This window comes from Rattus rattus, chromosome 2, assembly GCF_011064425.1.
Source record: "Rattus rattus isolate New Zealand chromosome 2, Rrattus_CSIRO_v1, whole genome shotgun sequence".
Classification (NCBI taxonomy): Eukaryota; Metazoa; Chordata; class Mammalia; order Rodentia; family Muridae; genus Rattus; species Rattus rattus.
Window position 1 is genome coordinate 75,188,766 of NC_046155.1, and position 18,563 is coordinate 75,207,328.

Here is an 18,563-nt window from a genome sequence, read left to right on the forward strand (position 1 = left end):
CCTGAGTGCTGGGATTAAAGGCATGTTTCAATACTGCCTGGTTTACACACACGTTTTAAATTTTCTTCCTGGGTTGGAGAGATGGCTCAGTGGTTAAGAGCACTGCTTGCCCTTCCAGAGGTCTTGAGTTCAATTCCCAGCAACCACATGTTGGCTCACAACCATCTGTAATGCGATCCGATGCCCTCTTCTGTCTGAAAACAGCTACAGTGTGTTCATATAAATAAAATAAATAAATCTTTAAGTTTTCTTTCCTTCCTTCCTTCCTTCCTTCCTTCCTTCCTTCCTTTTTTTTCCCAATACAGAGTCTCTCTTTGTTGCCCTGACTGTTCTGGAACTTGCTCTGTAGCCCAGGCTGGCCTCAAACTCAGAGCTCTGCCTGCCTCTGCCTCCTGAGTGCTGGGATGAAAGGCATGCACCATCACTGCTTGACATGCTTCCATTTTTTTAGGCAGGGTCTCACTATTTACCCCTGCTGGCATAGAGCTCACTCTGTAGATCAGGCTGGCCTCGAATACACAGAAACCCACTTGCTCTACCTCTTCAGTATGAAATTAATGGTATGTGCCACCACACCCAAGATATACTATATATTTTGAAATAAAAAAGATTAATTAATAAAAACCACAAAGTCAGAGAATTTAAAGTCAATTATATGCAATAATTAATCATTTCAATACAACTTTTACATTTCTATTTTTTAAAGTTTTCAGTGTATGTTTGTGTGTGTGTATGAAAGAGAGACAGAGAGAGACAGAGACAGAGAGATGGGGAATACACAGGAGAAAGTCAAAAGACAACTTTGAGGTTGGACCACTGTAGAGCCATCTCTCTCCTTCCAGTGAGGGTTTTATGAACTGAACTCAGGTTATCAGACTCACATAAAAGTGTTTTTACACACGGAGCCATCTCACTCAACACACAGCAAACCTATTTTATTTTCTTCCTCATCTTTTCTTCTTTCTTCCTTTCTTTCTTTCTTTCTTTGATTTGATTAATTTTAAGACATCTCACTACGTAGCCCTGGTTGGCCGGAAACTCTCTATGATGATCAGGCTAGCCTTGAATCCACCCCTTCCAGGGGCTAAAATTGCATGGGCCAGCGTGTAGTTTGAATGAGGATGTCCCTATTTGGACACTTGATCCCCAGTTGGTGATGCTATTTAGGGAGTCTGTGGAGCCTTTGGAAGGTGGAGTCTTGCTTGCGGAAGTGCATCAGTGGGGGTGGGCTTTGCGCATCTGAGTGAACCCACCATACCTGCTGCCTGCCTCCCTGCCAAAATGAAGTCTAACCCCTCTGGAACCATAACCCAAAATAAACTCTTCCTTTCATAAGTTTCTTTTGCTCACGGTGCTTTACCACAGCAGCAGTAAGCGGCTAATGTTGGGGTCGAGGAGTCGCCTCACAATCCACATGAACACTGCCGATCTCAGTCAGACAGGGACAGTTTATGGAGCACACACTCCAGGACTGACCGGTCAGGGCCGCAGTCCAGACTCTGGAGCTGAACCGCGACACCAGAGTCAAGATCCTATAAGGCTAAAATCCACAAACATCTGTGCCAGGTTACTAATTGGGATTCAGGGACAGGGAGATTTCCTTAGGAACGTGTCTTTGTTGTACACGTATCCTGTTCTCATTGGTTGGGGTATTCGACTTTGGCAGGGGACTGGCTTGTCTAACATTCACGTCTCAACTTGTCAACTGGGATGGGACTTGTCTAACATTCATATCTCAACTTGTCAACCAGGACATCAGTTACCCACGTATGTGTCTCTTTCTGCCAAGTAGGATGTCAGATCCTAGGAAAGTTTTGGAAACCTAAATGTTATTCAACCCCTATTTAAAATGAAAGTTTTATTCTAAATAGGAGATCGCGTCTCTCTTACCTTGAGGTCCATCCAGGGGCAGCTTATAGAGGCAAATACCCTAAAAGCTCATGCACAGGTGCAGGAAGTGCGGCTGGGAGGTTGGTTTGGGTCCACACTTACTGTGGCTAACTACACAAAGCAGGTCTAACTGACTTCTGTTGTGATTGGCTTCCAAGAACACCAAAACACAGAACATCCTAGGTAACATCAGTAACAGCATATCAGAAAGTCTCCTTATAACATTAGTAACAGCACAAAATGGCAGGCTGGACAAGCAACAGTTACTTAGGCCTTAATATTTTACCTAGGCCTTAACAGCTACCATAGTCCCCATGTCAGGCTCTTTTATACAAAGATAAATCTGGTGTGTACGATGTATGTGTGTACACATATGGAAGCACACTCACGCTATGTTGTGTCATGGAGGTAGAAGTCAGAGGATAACGTGGGTGCCAGTCTCTACCTTCTGCCTTGCTGTCTCTTGTTGCTCTCAGAATATGCCAGGACTCTCTTGCTGTGTCTCCATGCTGCTATATCAGCTCTGAGATTACAGATGCTGGCTACGCCTTCATAGGTTCTAGAGATCTGAACTCAGGTCCTCATACTTGCCTGTCAAGTGCTTTCCCACAGATCTCTTCCCCAATTCCTCCCCCCTCCTCCTCCTCCCCCTCCTCCTCCTTCTCCTCCTCCTCCCCATTCCTTCCCTTTAAATAAGTATCGGTGTCTTATGTGTATGGGTGTCTGCACACATGTATGTGCACCAACAGTGTGCCTAGTGCTCTAAAAGACCTAAAAGAGAGGGTGTCATATTCTATGGAACTCGTGTTCCAGTTATGAATTACCATGTAGGGACTTGGAAACAAACTCAGGTCCTCAGGAAGAGCAGCCAGTATTCTTAACCACTGAACCATCTCTTCAGTCTCACTTCCTCCTTTTTTTGAGATATGGCTTTCCTCTATAGCCCAGGCTGGCCTCAAAACCTTTGTCTCCTTGCCTCTGCTTCCTGAGGGCTGGGATTACAGATGTAAGCTGCCACATCCGGGCCATCAAAGAAATCAAGGTAACAGACTCACTCTCCTCCTCTTTAAAATGTACTACCAAGCCACAGAGACCAGTGCCCGGTGGCACTGGCTTAAGAGTGGATCCACAAGCTAGGCTTGGTCATACACACCTTGGATCCCAGCCCTCAGAGGGCAGGTGGGTATCTGTGAGTTCAGGGCTTGGTTGACATAGAGAGTTTCAGGCCACCCAGGACTGCTAAGAACTCATCTCAAAACCAAACCAAACCAAACCAAACCAAAACCAAACTAAACCAAACCAAACCAAATATACCAAAACAAAACAAACATCTCCACAGATTGATGGGTTGGAATAGAGTGTTCAGGGAGAAATCCACAGTACTAATTAGTCAATAGATTTTGGACAAGGATGCCGAGACAATGCAGAGGAGAGCAGAACAGCTTCTGAATAGATAGAGTATTTATTCATGGACAACACACACACACACACACACACACACACACACACACACACACTCACACTCACACTCACACTCACACATTCACACACACAGTCACATACACTCTCACACAGTCACATACACACTCATACACACTCTCACACTCACACACACTCACACATACACACATACACACTCACACACACTCACTCACACATACTCACACACACTCACTCACACACACACACACTCACACATACACTCACACACTCACACTCACACACACACACACCTCATGCACACTCACACACACTCACACACAGTCACACACAGTCACCCCACACACTCTCATACACTCCACACACATACACACACAACACACAGTCACACACAGTCACTCTCACACACCTCATACACTCCACACACACACACCTCACACACACACACACACACACACACACACATACACACACACACACATGTATTAAACAGTAAATTTGGAGTTGTGACCTTATGTCATATACAAAAGCCAACTGAGCAGATGAAATTCCACATGTAAAAGCTAAAGCTGTAAAGAAATCTTAGGGCTGAGTCTTTACAACCTTGGGGTTGACTGTGGCTTCACCCATATGTCACCCAGGGCACAGCAGAAGTTAAAAATAGACAAGATGAACTTCACTAAAACCTCAAAGATTTTTTTCTCCAAGATTTATTTTGTTTTCACTTTTCCCCGACATGGTGGAGTCCAGGAGGCAGAAACTTGGTTGCACCCATAACTCCTCATCCCAGCGCCATGACTGAGGCAGGCATGGCCATCAGTGCTGCTTCACAAGAGTTGAAGTAGGCCCTCAGCCGTGGTGGAGTTCACGAAGCTGCTAGAACCTTAAGTGCCAAGTCCACACTTGGGTGTGCCTACACTCAATGGTGCTAAGCCAATACTTGTCAGGTTGGTGGGGACCCTTCGTGGTGGACACCAAGTCAACCTAATTAAGGCTGAAAACAAATAGAACCCAGGAGAACTGGCAGGGCTCTGTGGAACTGACAGAAAGGGAAAACTCTGTACAGTGGCTGATTGCATCTTGTCTAGTGGTTAAGGAATGTGGGGAAAAAATTCAGGCCTGGGATGTCATTGAAGAGTATAAGAAATGAATACATTGTGAAAATAGTATGCTCAAAGCAGGAACACAACCCGACTTATTAGCATGACGGAGTTTTCCAACGCAGGCATATGTGAGAAATCGGGCATGATAGCATATACCTGCAGTAGAACTTGGGAGGCAGAGGCAGGGGGATCATGAATCTGAAGTCTGTCTAGGCTCCAGGTAGAGAGACCTATCTGAAAACAAAAAAGGAAGAAACAACCAGACGCTGCTGCGATTAGATTTGCCTTTTAGGAAGCAGTGCTAGCAATGTTCTAAATGGGCTCTGGGAGAAAGAAATGCTCAGTGGATTCAGAAGGCGAGACGGCCAACAGTATGGTCAGGGCCTAGTGCAGCGGAATAAGAACTGAGTCAGACAGCCTCTGTGAGATGGTGAGAAAGGGAACGACTCAAGGCCAAGAACTCCTCCCCATGGTGGCAGCACCCTGAGGAGTTACTAGGACATACACGCCAGAGCCACAGGTTCAGGGGCAGGGGGTTTGAGCCATAGATACAGGGTGCAGATTGCCCACTCCAGATGGTGATTGAGGCTACAGGTATATATGAAATAATGTGGGATGCCGCTGTTACCATAAGAAAGGGTAGAGGCTTGGCACATGGTATCAAGTGAAGGAAGACACTGGAGGGGCTGGAGGGATGGCTCAGTGGAGCAACTGCCCAGCGTGCACAGGCCCTGAGTTTTGTCCCATGAACCACAGAGAAAAAGAGGTGCTTTACAGTGAGAATTTTGGAATTTTAGTTTCTTTAAAAAACACAAAAATAGGGGTTGGGGATTTAGCTCAGTGGTAGAGCGCTTGCCTAGCAAACGCAAGACCCTGGGTTCGGTCCCCAGCTCTGAAAAAACAAACAAACAAACAAACAAACAAACAAAAAAACCTGTGGGAAAGAATAAGAATGATTTGTTTATAAAGTCTACAAAACTTTGCTATCAACACCTGAAGTAAAATCTGAACAAAAATGATTCTAAATAGGTTAGAGTATTAGATAACCAAAAAGAAGCATTTAATAATACAGTCACAGGATTACTGTTGGTCTTGTCCAGGAGGTGTCTGTGTGGCATAGCAGACACAGAAGCCTCAAGAAAGGAGGTGATGAGGAAGTGAAGGCCAAGCAGAAACTGGCCAGTCACGAAGCTTGGTTGTGAGCAGGGGTGGGAAGTGGTTCCATGCTGCAGCTTCTCCTGACACCTGACACTTACTGTGCCTCCTCTCTCTCTCTCTCTCTCTCTCTCTCTCTCTCTCTCTCTCTCTCTCTCTCTCCCCCCCCTCTCTCTCTCTCTCTCTGTGTGTGTGTGTGTGTGTGTGTGTGTGTGTGTGTATGTACCACACTGTGTGTAGAGAGGTTAAAGGAGAATTTTTAGTAATCAGTTCTATCTTGCTACCATGTGGGTTCCAGGGACCACACAAGATGGTCAGGCTGGGCAGCCAAGTGTCTTTACCCACTGAACCATCTTTCAGGCCTATAAACAACTCTGTTTGGAATGAGCACAGGAACATCGATAGACTGTGCATGGTGGTGTACACGTTCCCTTGGGAGGCAGAGGCAGGTAGGCAGATCTTTGTAAGTTTGAGGCCAGCCAGGTCTATATAATGAGTTCTAGTCCAACCAGAGTTATAGGGTGAGATACTGTCACAAAAAGAACAAGAGGAGGAGGGGTGGAGGAAGAGGTCTGCGTCTTCCCACAGTGTCACAATCTATTGAGTAATACGAAATTCACAAAGAAGGGTTGTGTCAATGGCAACAGTTTGCTAGATACTCTCACATTTCCTTGGTAACCGTGGCTGAAACAAGCACAGGATCTTTGTATAATGGCGTTTATTTTTATTTTATGCATGTGGGTGTTTTGCCTGCACGCATGTCTGTGAGCTACATGTGCGCAGTGTCCGTGGAGGCCAGAAGACGGAGTTGGATCCCCTGGAACTGGAGTTTCCTCCTCTTTTGTTTTGTTTTATCTCCTTATGTAGCCCTGGTGTCCTGGAACTCACCACGCAGAGCAGGCCGGCCTCGAATTCACAGAGATCTGCCTGCATCTGTCTCCCGAGTGCTGGGATTAACGGAGCGCTCCACCGAGCCTGGCTTGCAATTGGAGTTAAAGGCAGTTGTGAGCCACTCTGTGGGTACTGAGAATTAAACCTGGGTCCTATGCAAAAGCAGCAAACGCTTGCAACCACTGAGCCCTCCCTCCAGCCCAGAACACGGGTTATCTTACTCCAACTTTAACTGCTCTCCTAACTCTCTGTGGTGGTTTGGATGAGCATGAACCCCTAGTTTTGAATTCTTGGTTCCCAATTGATGGGTCTGTTTGGGAAAGATTAGGAGGTGTGTCACTGGGGACAGCTTTATTCCCCCTAGACATTTCTGCTGTTCCCAGTGCCCTCTTTCTCAGCTTCATAGCTGGGTACAAGCGCAGGTTGTTTTTGCCACCATGGACTCTAACCCTCTGAAACCGTAGGCCCAATTAAACACTTTCTTTTGTAAGTTGCCTTGGCTGGTGTCTTATCAAAGCAACAGAACAGTAACTGAGGCAGGTAATTTGATGTTTCACAGAAGTGGGATGTCTCTTCTTCAAGGACAACCTGCCCCTTTCCCAGAAAGCCCAGCTCTGGGGTGGGTCTGGAATACAGTCCTCGGGTGTGTCCTGTTCTCCTCTGTGCCTCCACTGTGCTCTCAATCGCCTCTGTTGTCTGGCAGGTTTGTTTCACATGAAGGAGAGGACACCAGAGCCACATAGACGTTTCATGCCCTGCGTTTGTCTTCCTACTCCATAAAATCAGCGAGTTATGTACTCTGTGGACGTCAATGTTGCTTGGTGAGGAGCCGCAGGAAACAGTAGCGAGGTCTTTCCAGATCGTTGGTCACTGTCATGTCCCACAACCTCTTTAGAGACAGACAGACTAGAGAAAACCTTGAGAACCTCCCGCAGGACTTTGGACTTCCTGTATTTCGGTCTGTCTTTACTGTGCATATTTGGCTGCTTGGGTCTCTGACTGTATCTCCCTCCAGGGAAGCTAGACCAGTTGGAACTCAAATTTACTAGTTTAGGCGGGGGTGGGGGACTCTACTAACTTATATGTCACTATACAATGCTTCTGGCACAGCTTGATCCAGACCCTCCAATGATGTGCAGAATCTGTCTTTGTATCTTGCCTCTGCAGCTCTCTACATGGGCTATTCTGAGTAGTTTTTTCCTACATGGTGATAAGATGCCCTCTCCTAGGGTTGTGTTTTCATATTCGGGGCAGAGGGCTTTTCCCACCTCACACAGCTCCAAGATGTGTCTCTTTCTCACAGCACAGATTGAATCAGTGATCTTCCCAAAGCTAAGCCAGGGGAAGGGGGTTCGATAGACAGAAAGGGGGTTCATTAGACAGAGAAGCATGGCCACAAGCGGGATCCCAGATGGTCTGATGGAATGCTACATCTCTGAAAGAAAACCAAGGTGACATCACAGAGGAGGACTCAGGGGATAGCCTGGTGGCAGAATGCTTGCCTAGCATGCTTGAGATCCCGAATTTGGTCTCCAATACACATACACACATATGTACACACACACACACACACACACACACACACACACACACACATATCTACATTAGTGACAAGCTAGACCCACCTGACACTGAGCTAACACTCATTCTTGTGTTCTGTAGACATCTGCCTTGGAGAAGTCCCTCCCACTGGTTTCTGTGTCTGTCCTCTACAACAGCTTCCTGTCTTCATACTATCTTCCCCTTCCCATACTGCAGACTGTGCCTGCATCTAAGAGCAGCGTCTGACTGCCTAGCTATCTCTTGCTAGCCTGAAAGGCTCACTGCTCCTGAAGGCGGGTTTCACCAAGTTCTCTGTCTGAGTGTGAGTACTAGGCCCTCCGGTGCTGAAGGTGGTGTATATACTTCCTGCCAAAGGGAGAGAACCACCAAGCAGTAGCCACCCTTGGGGTGGAAGGTGTTTTTAGGATTAAGTAAATATGGTACTTTTTGTTTGCTTGTGTTTGAGATAGGGTCTTGCTGTGTAGCCCAGGCTGGTGACCTGCCTCAGCCTCCAGAGTTCTGGAATTGCGGGTATGTACCAGCATACCCAGTGAGCGTGTAAATCTATAATGTTCAGAACTGGTATATAGAAGCTGCACAATAAACATCAGCTATTATTATCTGCAGGAAAGGGTTAAGACAGAATCTCATACAGTACCAACTAGCCTTGAGCTCCTTAATGGAGCTAAGAATGATCTTGAATTTCTGAGCCTCCTACCTCTTCTGTCCAAGGGTTGAGATTATAGGCAATCACCATCTTACCTGGCTTTGTTTCTAGATTTTTAACTGTTATTTTTCTGAGACAGAGTTTCTCTGCATAACTCTTGGAACTCACTCTGTAGACCGGGCTGGCCTCACAATCAGAGATCTCCCTGCCTCCACCTCCCAAGTGCTGGGGTTAAAGGCTCGTGCCGCCCCCTCACGGTTTATTATTTTATTATTATTTTACGTCTGTGGTGGTTTGAGTAAGGATGGCCACCAGAGGCTCACACGCTTGAATGCTTAGTTCCCAGTTGGTGAACTGCTGGGGGTTAATGTGGTCTTGTTGGAATAGATACTTCCATATTGGAGGAAATGTGTCTGTGAGAGTAGGCTTTGTTATTTCAAAAGTCCACACCAGGCCCTGTCTGTCTGTCTGTCTGTCTGTCTGTCTACCTACCTCTCTTCCTGACTGTGGATCAGACTGTAAAGCTCTCAGCTACTGTTCCAGAACCACGCCTTTCTGCTTCCTACCATGATGATCACGGACTAACCCTCTAAAGCCGTAAGCAAGTTCCTAGTTGAATTCTTCCTTTTATAAGACTTGTCGTGGTCATGGCGTCTCTTCATAGCAACAGAACAGTGACTAAGGCAGTACGTATGACTGTTTTACATGCCCGTATGTATGTGTATCAAATGCATGCCTACAGATGGTCGTAAGCCACCAGGTGGATGCTGAGAACTAAACCCTGGTCCTCTGCAAGAACAGCGAGTGCTCTTACCCACGGAGCCACCTCTCGAGCCTGGTGCCTGGTTTATGTGATGCTGGAGATCAGGCCTTCCTCAGGCTGTGCACGAATTCTGCCAGCTGAGCTGCATTCTCAGCCCGGTACTGTTAGCACTTTAGCTGCAGACTGCCGAGTCCCTAGCCACGGTCACAGAGTCTCAGGCACAATCCAACCCTGCTGGGTAACTACAGACCACGCAGGCTACAGAACACTCAAACGCTTCGTTTGAGCCCAGACAGCTGTGAGGTGGGCAGGGCACCTTGTTCCTCTCCTACAGAAACTGAGGCTTGGAGAGGAGGGGCCTCTTGGCCAAGATCACACAGCTAATCGGTACGATTGGAGTCAGGCCCCTTTTGTTCCTTTGGACTACTTCTACCTGGAAGAACGGTTTCCTCTGACAGGGTCTTGCTGTGTAGCTCAGGCTGTGAGGCCTCCTGCCTCAGCTTCCTTAGCACAGATGACTATCAGCACACCTGTGTCCTTGAGCTTTGCTGTCACAGAGCCTCAGCTCCGGCCCTTCTCCATCTGCTATTTCCTCTTCTTCCCAGGATAGCCCAAAGCTTTGGTAAATGACAATTATGAAAGGGACCAACATCTTTTAGGTTTTTGAAACAGGGTCTCACTATGTAGTCCAGGCCTGGAACTTTTATGTGGACCAGGCTGGCCTTGGCTTCACTGTGATCCTTCAGCCTCTGCCTCCCCAGTAATGGATTCATAGGTGTGGGCCACCACATTGGCTGTAAGATCCAACATTAATTATCGCCTGATGCTCTGTAGATGTGCATCCAGCTATTTTTGGAGTGAACGTCTCCACATTGAGGCAGGTAAGACTGTTAGAGAGGGGGAGTTAGGGCTGAGATTAAATTAACCTGTCCAAGGTCACTCAGATGAGTGACCACCAGGAGTCACAAGGTTCCAGCAAAGGCCTTTCTTGCCCTGACAACTCACCATCCCCTAAGGGACAGGGATGGTTAAGAGCACTTCTGCGTGTGGTATCAGACTTCTGCGTGTACTCAGTGGCCTTTAAACTGTGGCAGACATACTCCCCACTCCACTTGCCACAGGCCTGAGGGCTCTCTAGTGGCGGGAGCACGACTCACTTCCCTCCTCAGCCCCAGCACAAAACAGGTGCTCCATAATGCCCAGTTATTCTACTTCTTCCGGGCCTCAACCCCGTGAAGCAGAGGTCAACGGTGTCCCCGCTGAAGCCCTGAACCCCTAGAAAGGAGAAATGAACCCCGCCTAAGGCATCCCAGAAATCCATCTGGGTCAACGACAAGAGAGATCCTTCCTGTCGCAGAGAAGGCTCTCAAGCTGGTTGTAGCCCTTCTGGCGCTTTCTCCGGTGCCAGGGAAAGGACCTCGAGGAGGCTGCGGGCGGCTGGGGGAGGGATGAAGGAACGGATATTTTTTGCGTTTTGACATTAAAAGAAGAGTTGATTCGCGTCAGCATCTGTTCGGGGGTTGGAGCTGACAGCATGGGAGCGGGTCCCAGCTTTGCCGCCCCAGAGCGAAGGGCCGGGCCTCCATGAGCTCCGCCCAAAGGGGCGCTGCCACCCAGAGGAGGCCGGCGCACGGCCGCTGCTCATTCATTGTCTTGACAGAGCATCCTCGGTGGCCAGCCTGCGGCTCCTCCATCCTTCTCTCCTGCCTCCTCCACTTGGGAGGGGTCACGCTCAGCTCTCCGCAGCAGGTGAGGCTGGGCGCCGGAGGAGGGCTGGTCACAAGGGCCGGGCAACGCTGCCATGGGCCACCTGTGGGGCCAGCGCCGGTGTGGGGGCAGGACTGTGGGACTGTGGGGGCGGGCGAGCTGTCAGGGCCACCAGATTGGGGACAGAGAGCCGGTTTGTGAGCCCCGCCAGGAGGACCGAGGACTAGGGAGTGCAAAGGGGCAAGTAGGTCCCAGACTGCTCCAAGGTGAGGGAGAAGGACCATCGTGACCAAGATGGAGGTGGGCTCCTGGGAGCGGCCGTAGCTGGACTCAGAACCTATGCCCCCGGGAGGGAGCTTCGAGGGGAGGGCAGGGTGGGGTGAGCCAAGTAGCTGCCCTGAGCTTTGAGACAGGAAGGGGTTGAGTGCAAAACAAGACTAAGTTCCCCTTTCCGTGGTTTCCGGGCTTGGTACCTGGGTGGGGGAGGAGGCCGGGTGGGGCACATCTTTCAGCCCCCACCTCTGGATTGGGCTATCCTTCTCCCTAGTCCAGACTGCTCACTGGCGGCCTGTGTCCCCTTCTTGTCTTGGAGACTTCACTCAGGCATTTCACCTGCTTTTTTTATAGACCTGGGAGCCTCCTTTGGGGATACCAGGGTGTGTAAGGACTGGAGTCCCAACTAGAAGGGGCTCCCCATTAAGGCAGAGCAGATGGGTGAGGCTGGGGAGATGGATAGAGGCTCCGGGCAGGATGCCTTCCACAGGGCAGCCGAGGTTCCTCCACTGAGCAGGAAGGTGGAGGGATTGGGCACGGAGGACGGAGCTCTGGAACACAAGGATAGAGGCCGCCCCTGGGCGGCCCTGGCTGGCTGCCTAGCCACAGTGGGTAACCATCTTAGCGGACCTCAGGGATGTCAGGGTGGGCCTCTCCTGAGTGCAGCTTAATGGAAGCAGAGATGGCTCGGAACATCTGCTTTTTCTGAGCGGAGGTTAGGAGCCGAGGTCTGGGATGCTGGGACCCAAGCCATTGCTGCTGCTTGTAGCCAGAAACCTGGGGAAGCCATCCTGCTACCTCATTCCTTCCTAGGCAAGCTGGCATGCATCCCTCTGTGTGCCAAGGCCAGGGAGAAGCCCTGCCCTGCCTTTAGGAAGCTCTGTGTGGGCGTGAGGGATGTAGGATCTAGAAGAGGTCAATAGGAGGGAACCCACCTCCAGCGTGCCTGGACCACTAGGAAGGAGGCACTGTGTCTCAGTCACCAGACCCTTGGAGCCACACCATATCGGGCTATTGTAGGGGCTGGTGGTGCAGGATTGAGGGTGTGGCTTGAAGTGCCTGGGAGTTTGACAGAAGAAAAACTGGGGAGGGTAAGCAGGGAGATAAGTGAGTTGTGTCAGTCATGGAGAGTCAGGGTGCCTCAAACAAGATGCTGGAGCCCTCGAAGCCAGGCCAAGGGTTGCTCTGGGGATGACAACGTAGGGCTGGAATTGACCCAAAGGAAAGTTTACAATCTGTGTCTTTCAGGATGAGCCGGCAGGTGGTTCGCTCCAGCAAATTCCGCCACGTGTTTGGACAGCCAGCCAAAGCTGACCAGTGCTATGAGGATGTGCGCGTCTCACAAACCACTTGGGACAGTGGCTTCTGCGCTGTCAACCCCAAGTTCATGGCTCTGATCTGTGAGGCCAGTGGGGGAGGGGCCTTCCTGGTGCTACCCCTAGGCAAGGTGAGCTTCTGGAACCTCAGTGCTCCTCATGATTCTGCTGTCCATTGAGACCGTGGGGTCCTGAGTAGGTGACCCCACAGAACCCCACAGAACCCCAGGTCCTGGGCTGATATCTGTAAGATGTGACAGGACCACTTGCTACTTAAGTCTTGGCTTGGGGCTTTCTGCTCAGGATAAGGATGCTCTAGTGTTCTCAGGAATGAGACTCCAGGTCTGGCGAGGACTTTGGGGACTCCTTAAGTGTGAGCCCTGGCTCACGGGTGGAGACGAGGCAAAAACCTTTCCCTCCCCTCTGAGCCTGCTGCCCTTCAGCCCCAGTTCACTCCTGGACTCGTCAGGGGGTGAAACAGGAAGGGGAGATAGGCCCCAAGTTGTTACCTTAAAAGGGCCGATGGAAGCAGAAGAGAAGAGGAAGTGGTTGTTGGGCTGAAGCTGGGCCTGCACCCTGCGCAGCTCCTTACACAGGAAGCAGTTGGCCCTCAGAAGAGGCCATTTCCAAACCTCTGCTGCTGTCTAGAAGCATCAGGACAGACCTCCAGGACCCTATCTGTAGAACACATCCTATAGCCCCCTTACTCACACTCTCCTCTTGGGGACCCCAACCCGTGCTCACTCTGAGTCCATGGTACCCACAGATGACACTGAGAGAGGGCCAGAGTCTCATGCAATTTGATGCTAGCCTTCCCGGGACTAGGACAGAGCCAAGTCCTCCCCACCTCAGTGCTCCCAGGGACCCCACAACCTTCCCTTGCAGGGGTGTGGGGAGGTTGGATTGGGTTTGGAGGTCAACTGTCTCCATCAGAAGCCATGTTGTGCCCCCTAGACTGGACGAGTAGACAAGAATGTGCCCCTGGTGTGCGGCCACACTGCCCCTGTGCTAGACATCGCCTGGTGTCCACACAATGACAACGTCATTGCCAGTGGCTCTGAGGACTGCACAGTTATGGTAAGTCTTGTTAGGAATGTGGGTTTGAAGGGGTCTCCAGGAAGAACCTGGTGTTGAAGCCCCAGAGACTCACTTGCCCCTTTCTGCAGGTGTGGGAGATCCCGGATGGGGGCCTGGTGCTGCCCTTGCGGGAGCCTGTTGTCACCTTGGAGGGCCACACCAAGCGGGTTGGCATCGTGGCCTGGCACCCCACAGCCCAGAATGTACTGCTCAGCGCAGGTGCCATAGGGTGAGGAGGGGAGGGCTAGGAGACTTGATAGAGGGCAAAGGCTCATCATTCAATGTTGGACGATTGTGCAGGTTGTGACAATGTGATCCTGGTGTGGGATGTGGGCACTGGGGCAGCCGTGCTGACGCTGGGCCCGGATGTGCACCCGGACACAATCTACAGCGTGGATTGGAGCCGGGATGGTGCTCTCATCTGTACCTCCTGCCGTGACAAGCGTGTTCGCGTCATCGAGCCTCGCAAAGGCACTGTTGTGGCTGTAAGTTGCCGTGAAACCTAAACCTTCGGATGTTGCTCTTCCTGCACCCACCTGGGGTCTGAGAAGCTGACCTACCACATCTCTCTCCTCTCAGGAGAAGGAGCGTCCTCATGAGGGAACTCGGCCAGTGCATGCTGTGTTTGTGTCAGAAGGGAAGATTCTAACCACGGGGTTCAGTCGCATGAGTGAGCGGCAGGTGGCGCTGTGGGACACAGTGAGTACTGAGATACAGGGCCCTGCAGGCTGGGAGTCAAGGCTAGAGGCTTGCCCTACCATATGACCATGGCCTCGGTTTACCTGTGAGACGGGGAGTTTCTATGCTTAGTCTGAGGGCCCTTAGCTGCTTATTGTCCAGTAAGAACCTGACATGGCCCAGCCTGTTGCCATCACCACCTGTCTCTACAGAAGCACCTGGAGGAGCCACTGTCCCTGCAGGAGCTGGACACAAGCAGTGGAGTCCTGCTACCTTTTTTTGACCCTGATACCAACATCGTCTACCTCTGTGGCAAGGTGACTCAGTCAGGAGGGCTGGGGGGCAAGGGAAGTGGGAAGGTGGCGTGGTGAACGAAGTCGGGTGCCCTGTACTGGTACTGACTCTCTTGCCCACACCTCCAGGGTGACAGCTCTATCCGGTATTTTGAGATCACGTCTGAGGCTCCGTTCCTGCATTATCTTTCCATGTTCAGTTCCAAGGAGTCTCAACGTGGTATGGGCTACATGCCCAAACGTGGCCTGGAAGTGAATAAGTGCGAGATTGCCAGGTGACTGACCCCTAATCCTAATCAGACCTTCAGCACCCAAAAACGGTCACGCTGAATAATGATGCTCACCTTCCTGTTTCCACAGATTCTATAAGCTTCATGAGCGGAAATGTGAGCCTATTGCCATGACAGTGCCTAGAAAGGTGATACTCCTGCGCTCCTCCCAGGGTGCTGGGACCGGAAATGACCACGGGGGTGGGGTGGGGGTGGGGCTTGTAGGGTGGGGCAGGAACGTAAACACTCTCATGACCCGCCTTGGCCTCGCCCACAGTCGGACCTGTTCCAGGAGGACCTGTATCCACCCACTGCCGGACCCGACCCCGCCCTCACAGCTGAGGAGTGGCTGAGCGGTCGTGATGCTGGCCCCCTCCTCATTTCCCTCAAGGATGGCTACGTGCCCCCAAAGAGCAGGGAGCTGAGAGTCAACAGGGGCCTGGACAGTGCTCGCAGAAGAGCTACACCGGAGCCCAGTAGCACTCTTAGCTCGGTAAGGCGGGTGGGGAGCTGCGGGAGGGGGCAAGGCGGGACGCTGGGCTCAGGCAAAGGTTCATAGGGAAAGAGTCTAATGTTTAAAGATGCCCAAGCTCCGCACAGCGGGAGATTCTTGGAGGGCAAGGAGCTGGTGACCAGGAGGCCTTAGAAACCAGGTTGCAAGCCTAGAGACAGTAATCCGAGTAGCATCTGCTGGGAGAGAAGGGCCCAAGCCCTGTGGCTGTTGGAAAGGTTAGCTGACGCCAGAGGAGGGAAGAACAGAAAAGCTGGGCTAATGCAGGGCTGGGTCTCTTAGGACACCGTGTCACGGCTGGAGGAGGATGTGAGGAATCTCAACGCCATAGTGCAAAAGCTTCAAGAGCGCCTGGACAGGCTGGAGGAGACTGTTCAGGCCAAGTAGAAGACTCCAGAGCCTTCATCTGGGGCCAGCCATTCACTCTGCTCCCACCCCAACCCTCAGGCCATATGGTGGATAAGACGAAAATAATAAAACGGCTTTATTTTCTGGTACCTCTCAGACTGGTGAACTGGCGAGCCCCAAGGCTTCCCCTTGATAGTTCTCTGACGGCAAGGTCAAGATCGCCATTCAGGTTGCGGGTCACTTCCAAATGCTTGCTGTAGCAGAGGGGCGGGCCCTGCCTGCTAAGATGCCTGCTGCGATAGAGCTGGATGGGGCCGGACAATTGTTCTCCACTTCCTCGCTCTGCCTCAGAGTGGAAGGTCTGAGCCATCCAGATCCCTCTCAGGGCCCCCAAAATGTCAGTCACCCCAAAACCTGGTGTTTTCTTTGGTAGTGCTGGACCAAAGCTGTTAATATGCCATGAAAGCTTTCTATCACTCTCGCTATGCCCCTAGTCCTGACCCCAAATTAGCATTGCCTGGTCAACGCCAGCACAACCTGCAGACAGCCATGCCAACACTTGCTTGCTGGGAAACTAACAAGCACACGCTGACACTTCTCAAGCCGCAGACTCAAAGAACAAAAATAACAAGACTTCTGAGCAGACACCACTCACACCTGCAATCTGAGCACGCGGGAGACCAAGGATTGCTGTGGGGTTCAAGTCAGAAACTCAACTGAGAGGGTTTATAAAGTGAGATACTGCCTCAAACTAAACAACTCAAAACCAGATGGGGTGTGGGCGTGGCCTGGCTGGCAGCATGCACCAGGCTCTGCATAAACCAAGTGTGGTACCCCCCACGTGTAATCTCAGCCCCTGGGGGGCGAGGGCAGGAGGATCAGAAGTTCAAAGCCAGCCTAGAAGAGACCAGGTCTCAAGAACAACTGCAATGAAATAAACAATAGCCAAAAACAGGAGGCGGGAGGATGACTTAGTGGTTTAGTGTTTCCCTTGCAGTCGTAAGGACTAGAACTCAGATCCCAGCGCCCTCATCACAAGCTGGGTAAGCTTGAGAAAGCACGTGCAACCCAAGCTCTGATTCGGGTAAAACAGGATTGCTGGGGCTGGCTGGTTTCCAGCCTAAAGAAGATGCAAACACGGGTTTGAGAGCCTGCCTCAAAGCACTAAGCAGAAAATGACAGAAGACAGACACCTGACAGCCTCTTTCAGCCTCCGTGTGTGTGTACAGGCATGCATACGCCTGCATGCAAATACACTCACACGTACACACAAGTAAAAGTAGGTCTTGGGCTGGAGATGTAGCGCAGCAGTTAAGAGCACTTGCTGCCCTTTCAGAGGACTAGAGTTCAGATCCCAACACCCACACTGCTTTTAGTCTCAGCATTCTGGAAGCAGAAGCAGGCAGATCTCCGTGTTCCGGGGCACTTGGGGCTACACAGAGTCCCTCTCAAAAAACAAACTACAAAAACTAAGGAAAAAAAAACTTGACGAAAACAGACTATGTCCCATAAAGACAGAAAGGAAACAGTCTGACCCTGCACTGAAACAAGGAGCAGGGTAATGGTTGGCTAAAGGGCTGTTCTGGAACCATAAGTGCCCCACCCCCAACCCCTTCATTCACAGCATTCTGCTGCCTCAGAGAATTGCCTGTGGGTTTCAGAGGACCTGGCCTCTGAGGAAGCCAGGAAGGAACAGATCTCTTAAACCCTATCTATAGGAGTACGGGGTTTGTTTTTGTGTGTTGTGACCGTTTCACATTGTCTAGGATGGTCTTGAACACTCGATACTTCTGCCTCTACCTTTCAAGTCCTATTCTAGGTGCGCGTCCCAATCCCTGGTTTATAGGGTACTGAAGACTGAACCAGGGCTTCATGGATGCTAGGTAAGCACTGTCAGCTAGCTATATGAATGCATGCTTTTGAAGTATTCTCAATATGAGAGAGCGGCTTTTGGTGCCCAACTGGTGGGAGAGCTGGGATGAACAGAGCAGTTCTAGAGGGCACATGGCTTAATTCATACAACGCAGAGAACACCCAGGAGCCACGCCCAGCCCTTTCTTCAGCACACCATGGACCTCATACAGAGAATGGCATACAAGCACGCCTGCCTGCCCACTTGTGTTTCACCCTGACAGGGAATGTGATCCTGGGCAAGTCCCTTCTCCCTATAAACAGGAGGAGGGCCATCACTGGGGACTGAAGGGGTCAGTCCTCTGGGGATACAGGATAGGCTACTCTCTGCATCTTTCCTGTGTCCTCTTTTGGGGTCCTCGTGTGTAGACTGAATCACTAGTTCTCCAGAGGACCTGAAAATGTTCAGAAAATGATGCAGGGGATGGAGAAGGCATGAGCACCGACTACTCTATCTCCAGCTTGACCAATCTCCTTGATGGAAGCAAGGGAAAGTGGAAGCAGAAGAAACTGAGTGCAGGGACAGGCCCTGACAACGTGGGAAGGACATCTGTCCCCATGGCTGCATGAAAGACTAAACCAAAGAACCATCTGGGCTCATGAATTTACAAACAGCCTGGAAAACACATGGGCACCCTGCCTAAAAGACAAGACCAAACCGCAGCTCCACAGTGGAGAAGAATTATTTGTGCAGGACCTGGACTGTGTCCATCAGTGTGCCCACCAGCA

The 18,563-nt window shown here is 50.7% G+C and overlaps 1 protein-coding gene across 2 annotated transcripts; it reads left to right on the forward strand.

Moving 5' to 3' along the window:
• Nucleotides 1-11,053: 11,053 nt before the first annotated feature.
• Coro1a (coronin 1A) lies at nt 11,054-16,072 on the forward strand. Of its 2 annotated transcripts, none has more exons than XM_032892648.1 (11): nt 11,054-11,200; nt 12,680-12,878; nt 13,702-13,824; nt 13,914-14,043; nt 14,125-14,309; nt 14,404-14,523; nt 14,715-14,819; nt 14,925-15,070; nt 15,156-15,213; nt 15,342-15,557; nt 15,858-16,072. In XM_032892648.1, exons 2-11 carry the CDS (start codon nt 12,681-12,683, stop codon nt 15,960-15,962), a joined length of 1,386 nt encoding a protein of 461 aa, XP_032748539.1. In that variant the 5' UTR covers nt 11,054-11,200; nt 12,680; the 3' UTR covers nt 15,963-16,072. The 2 variants fall into 2 exon arrangements, with proteins under 2 accessions (XP_032748539.1, XP_032748540.1); XM_032892649.1 differs by lacking the exon at nt 11,054-11,200 and adding an exon at nt 11,353-11,424.
• Nucleotides 16,073-18,563: the final 2,491 nt, after the last annotated feature.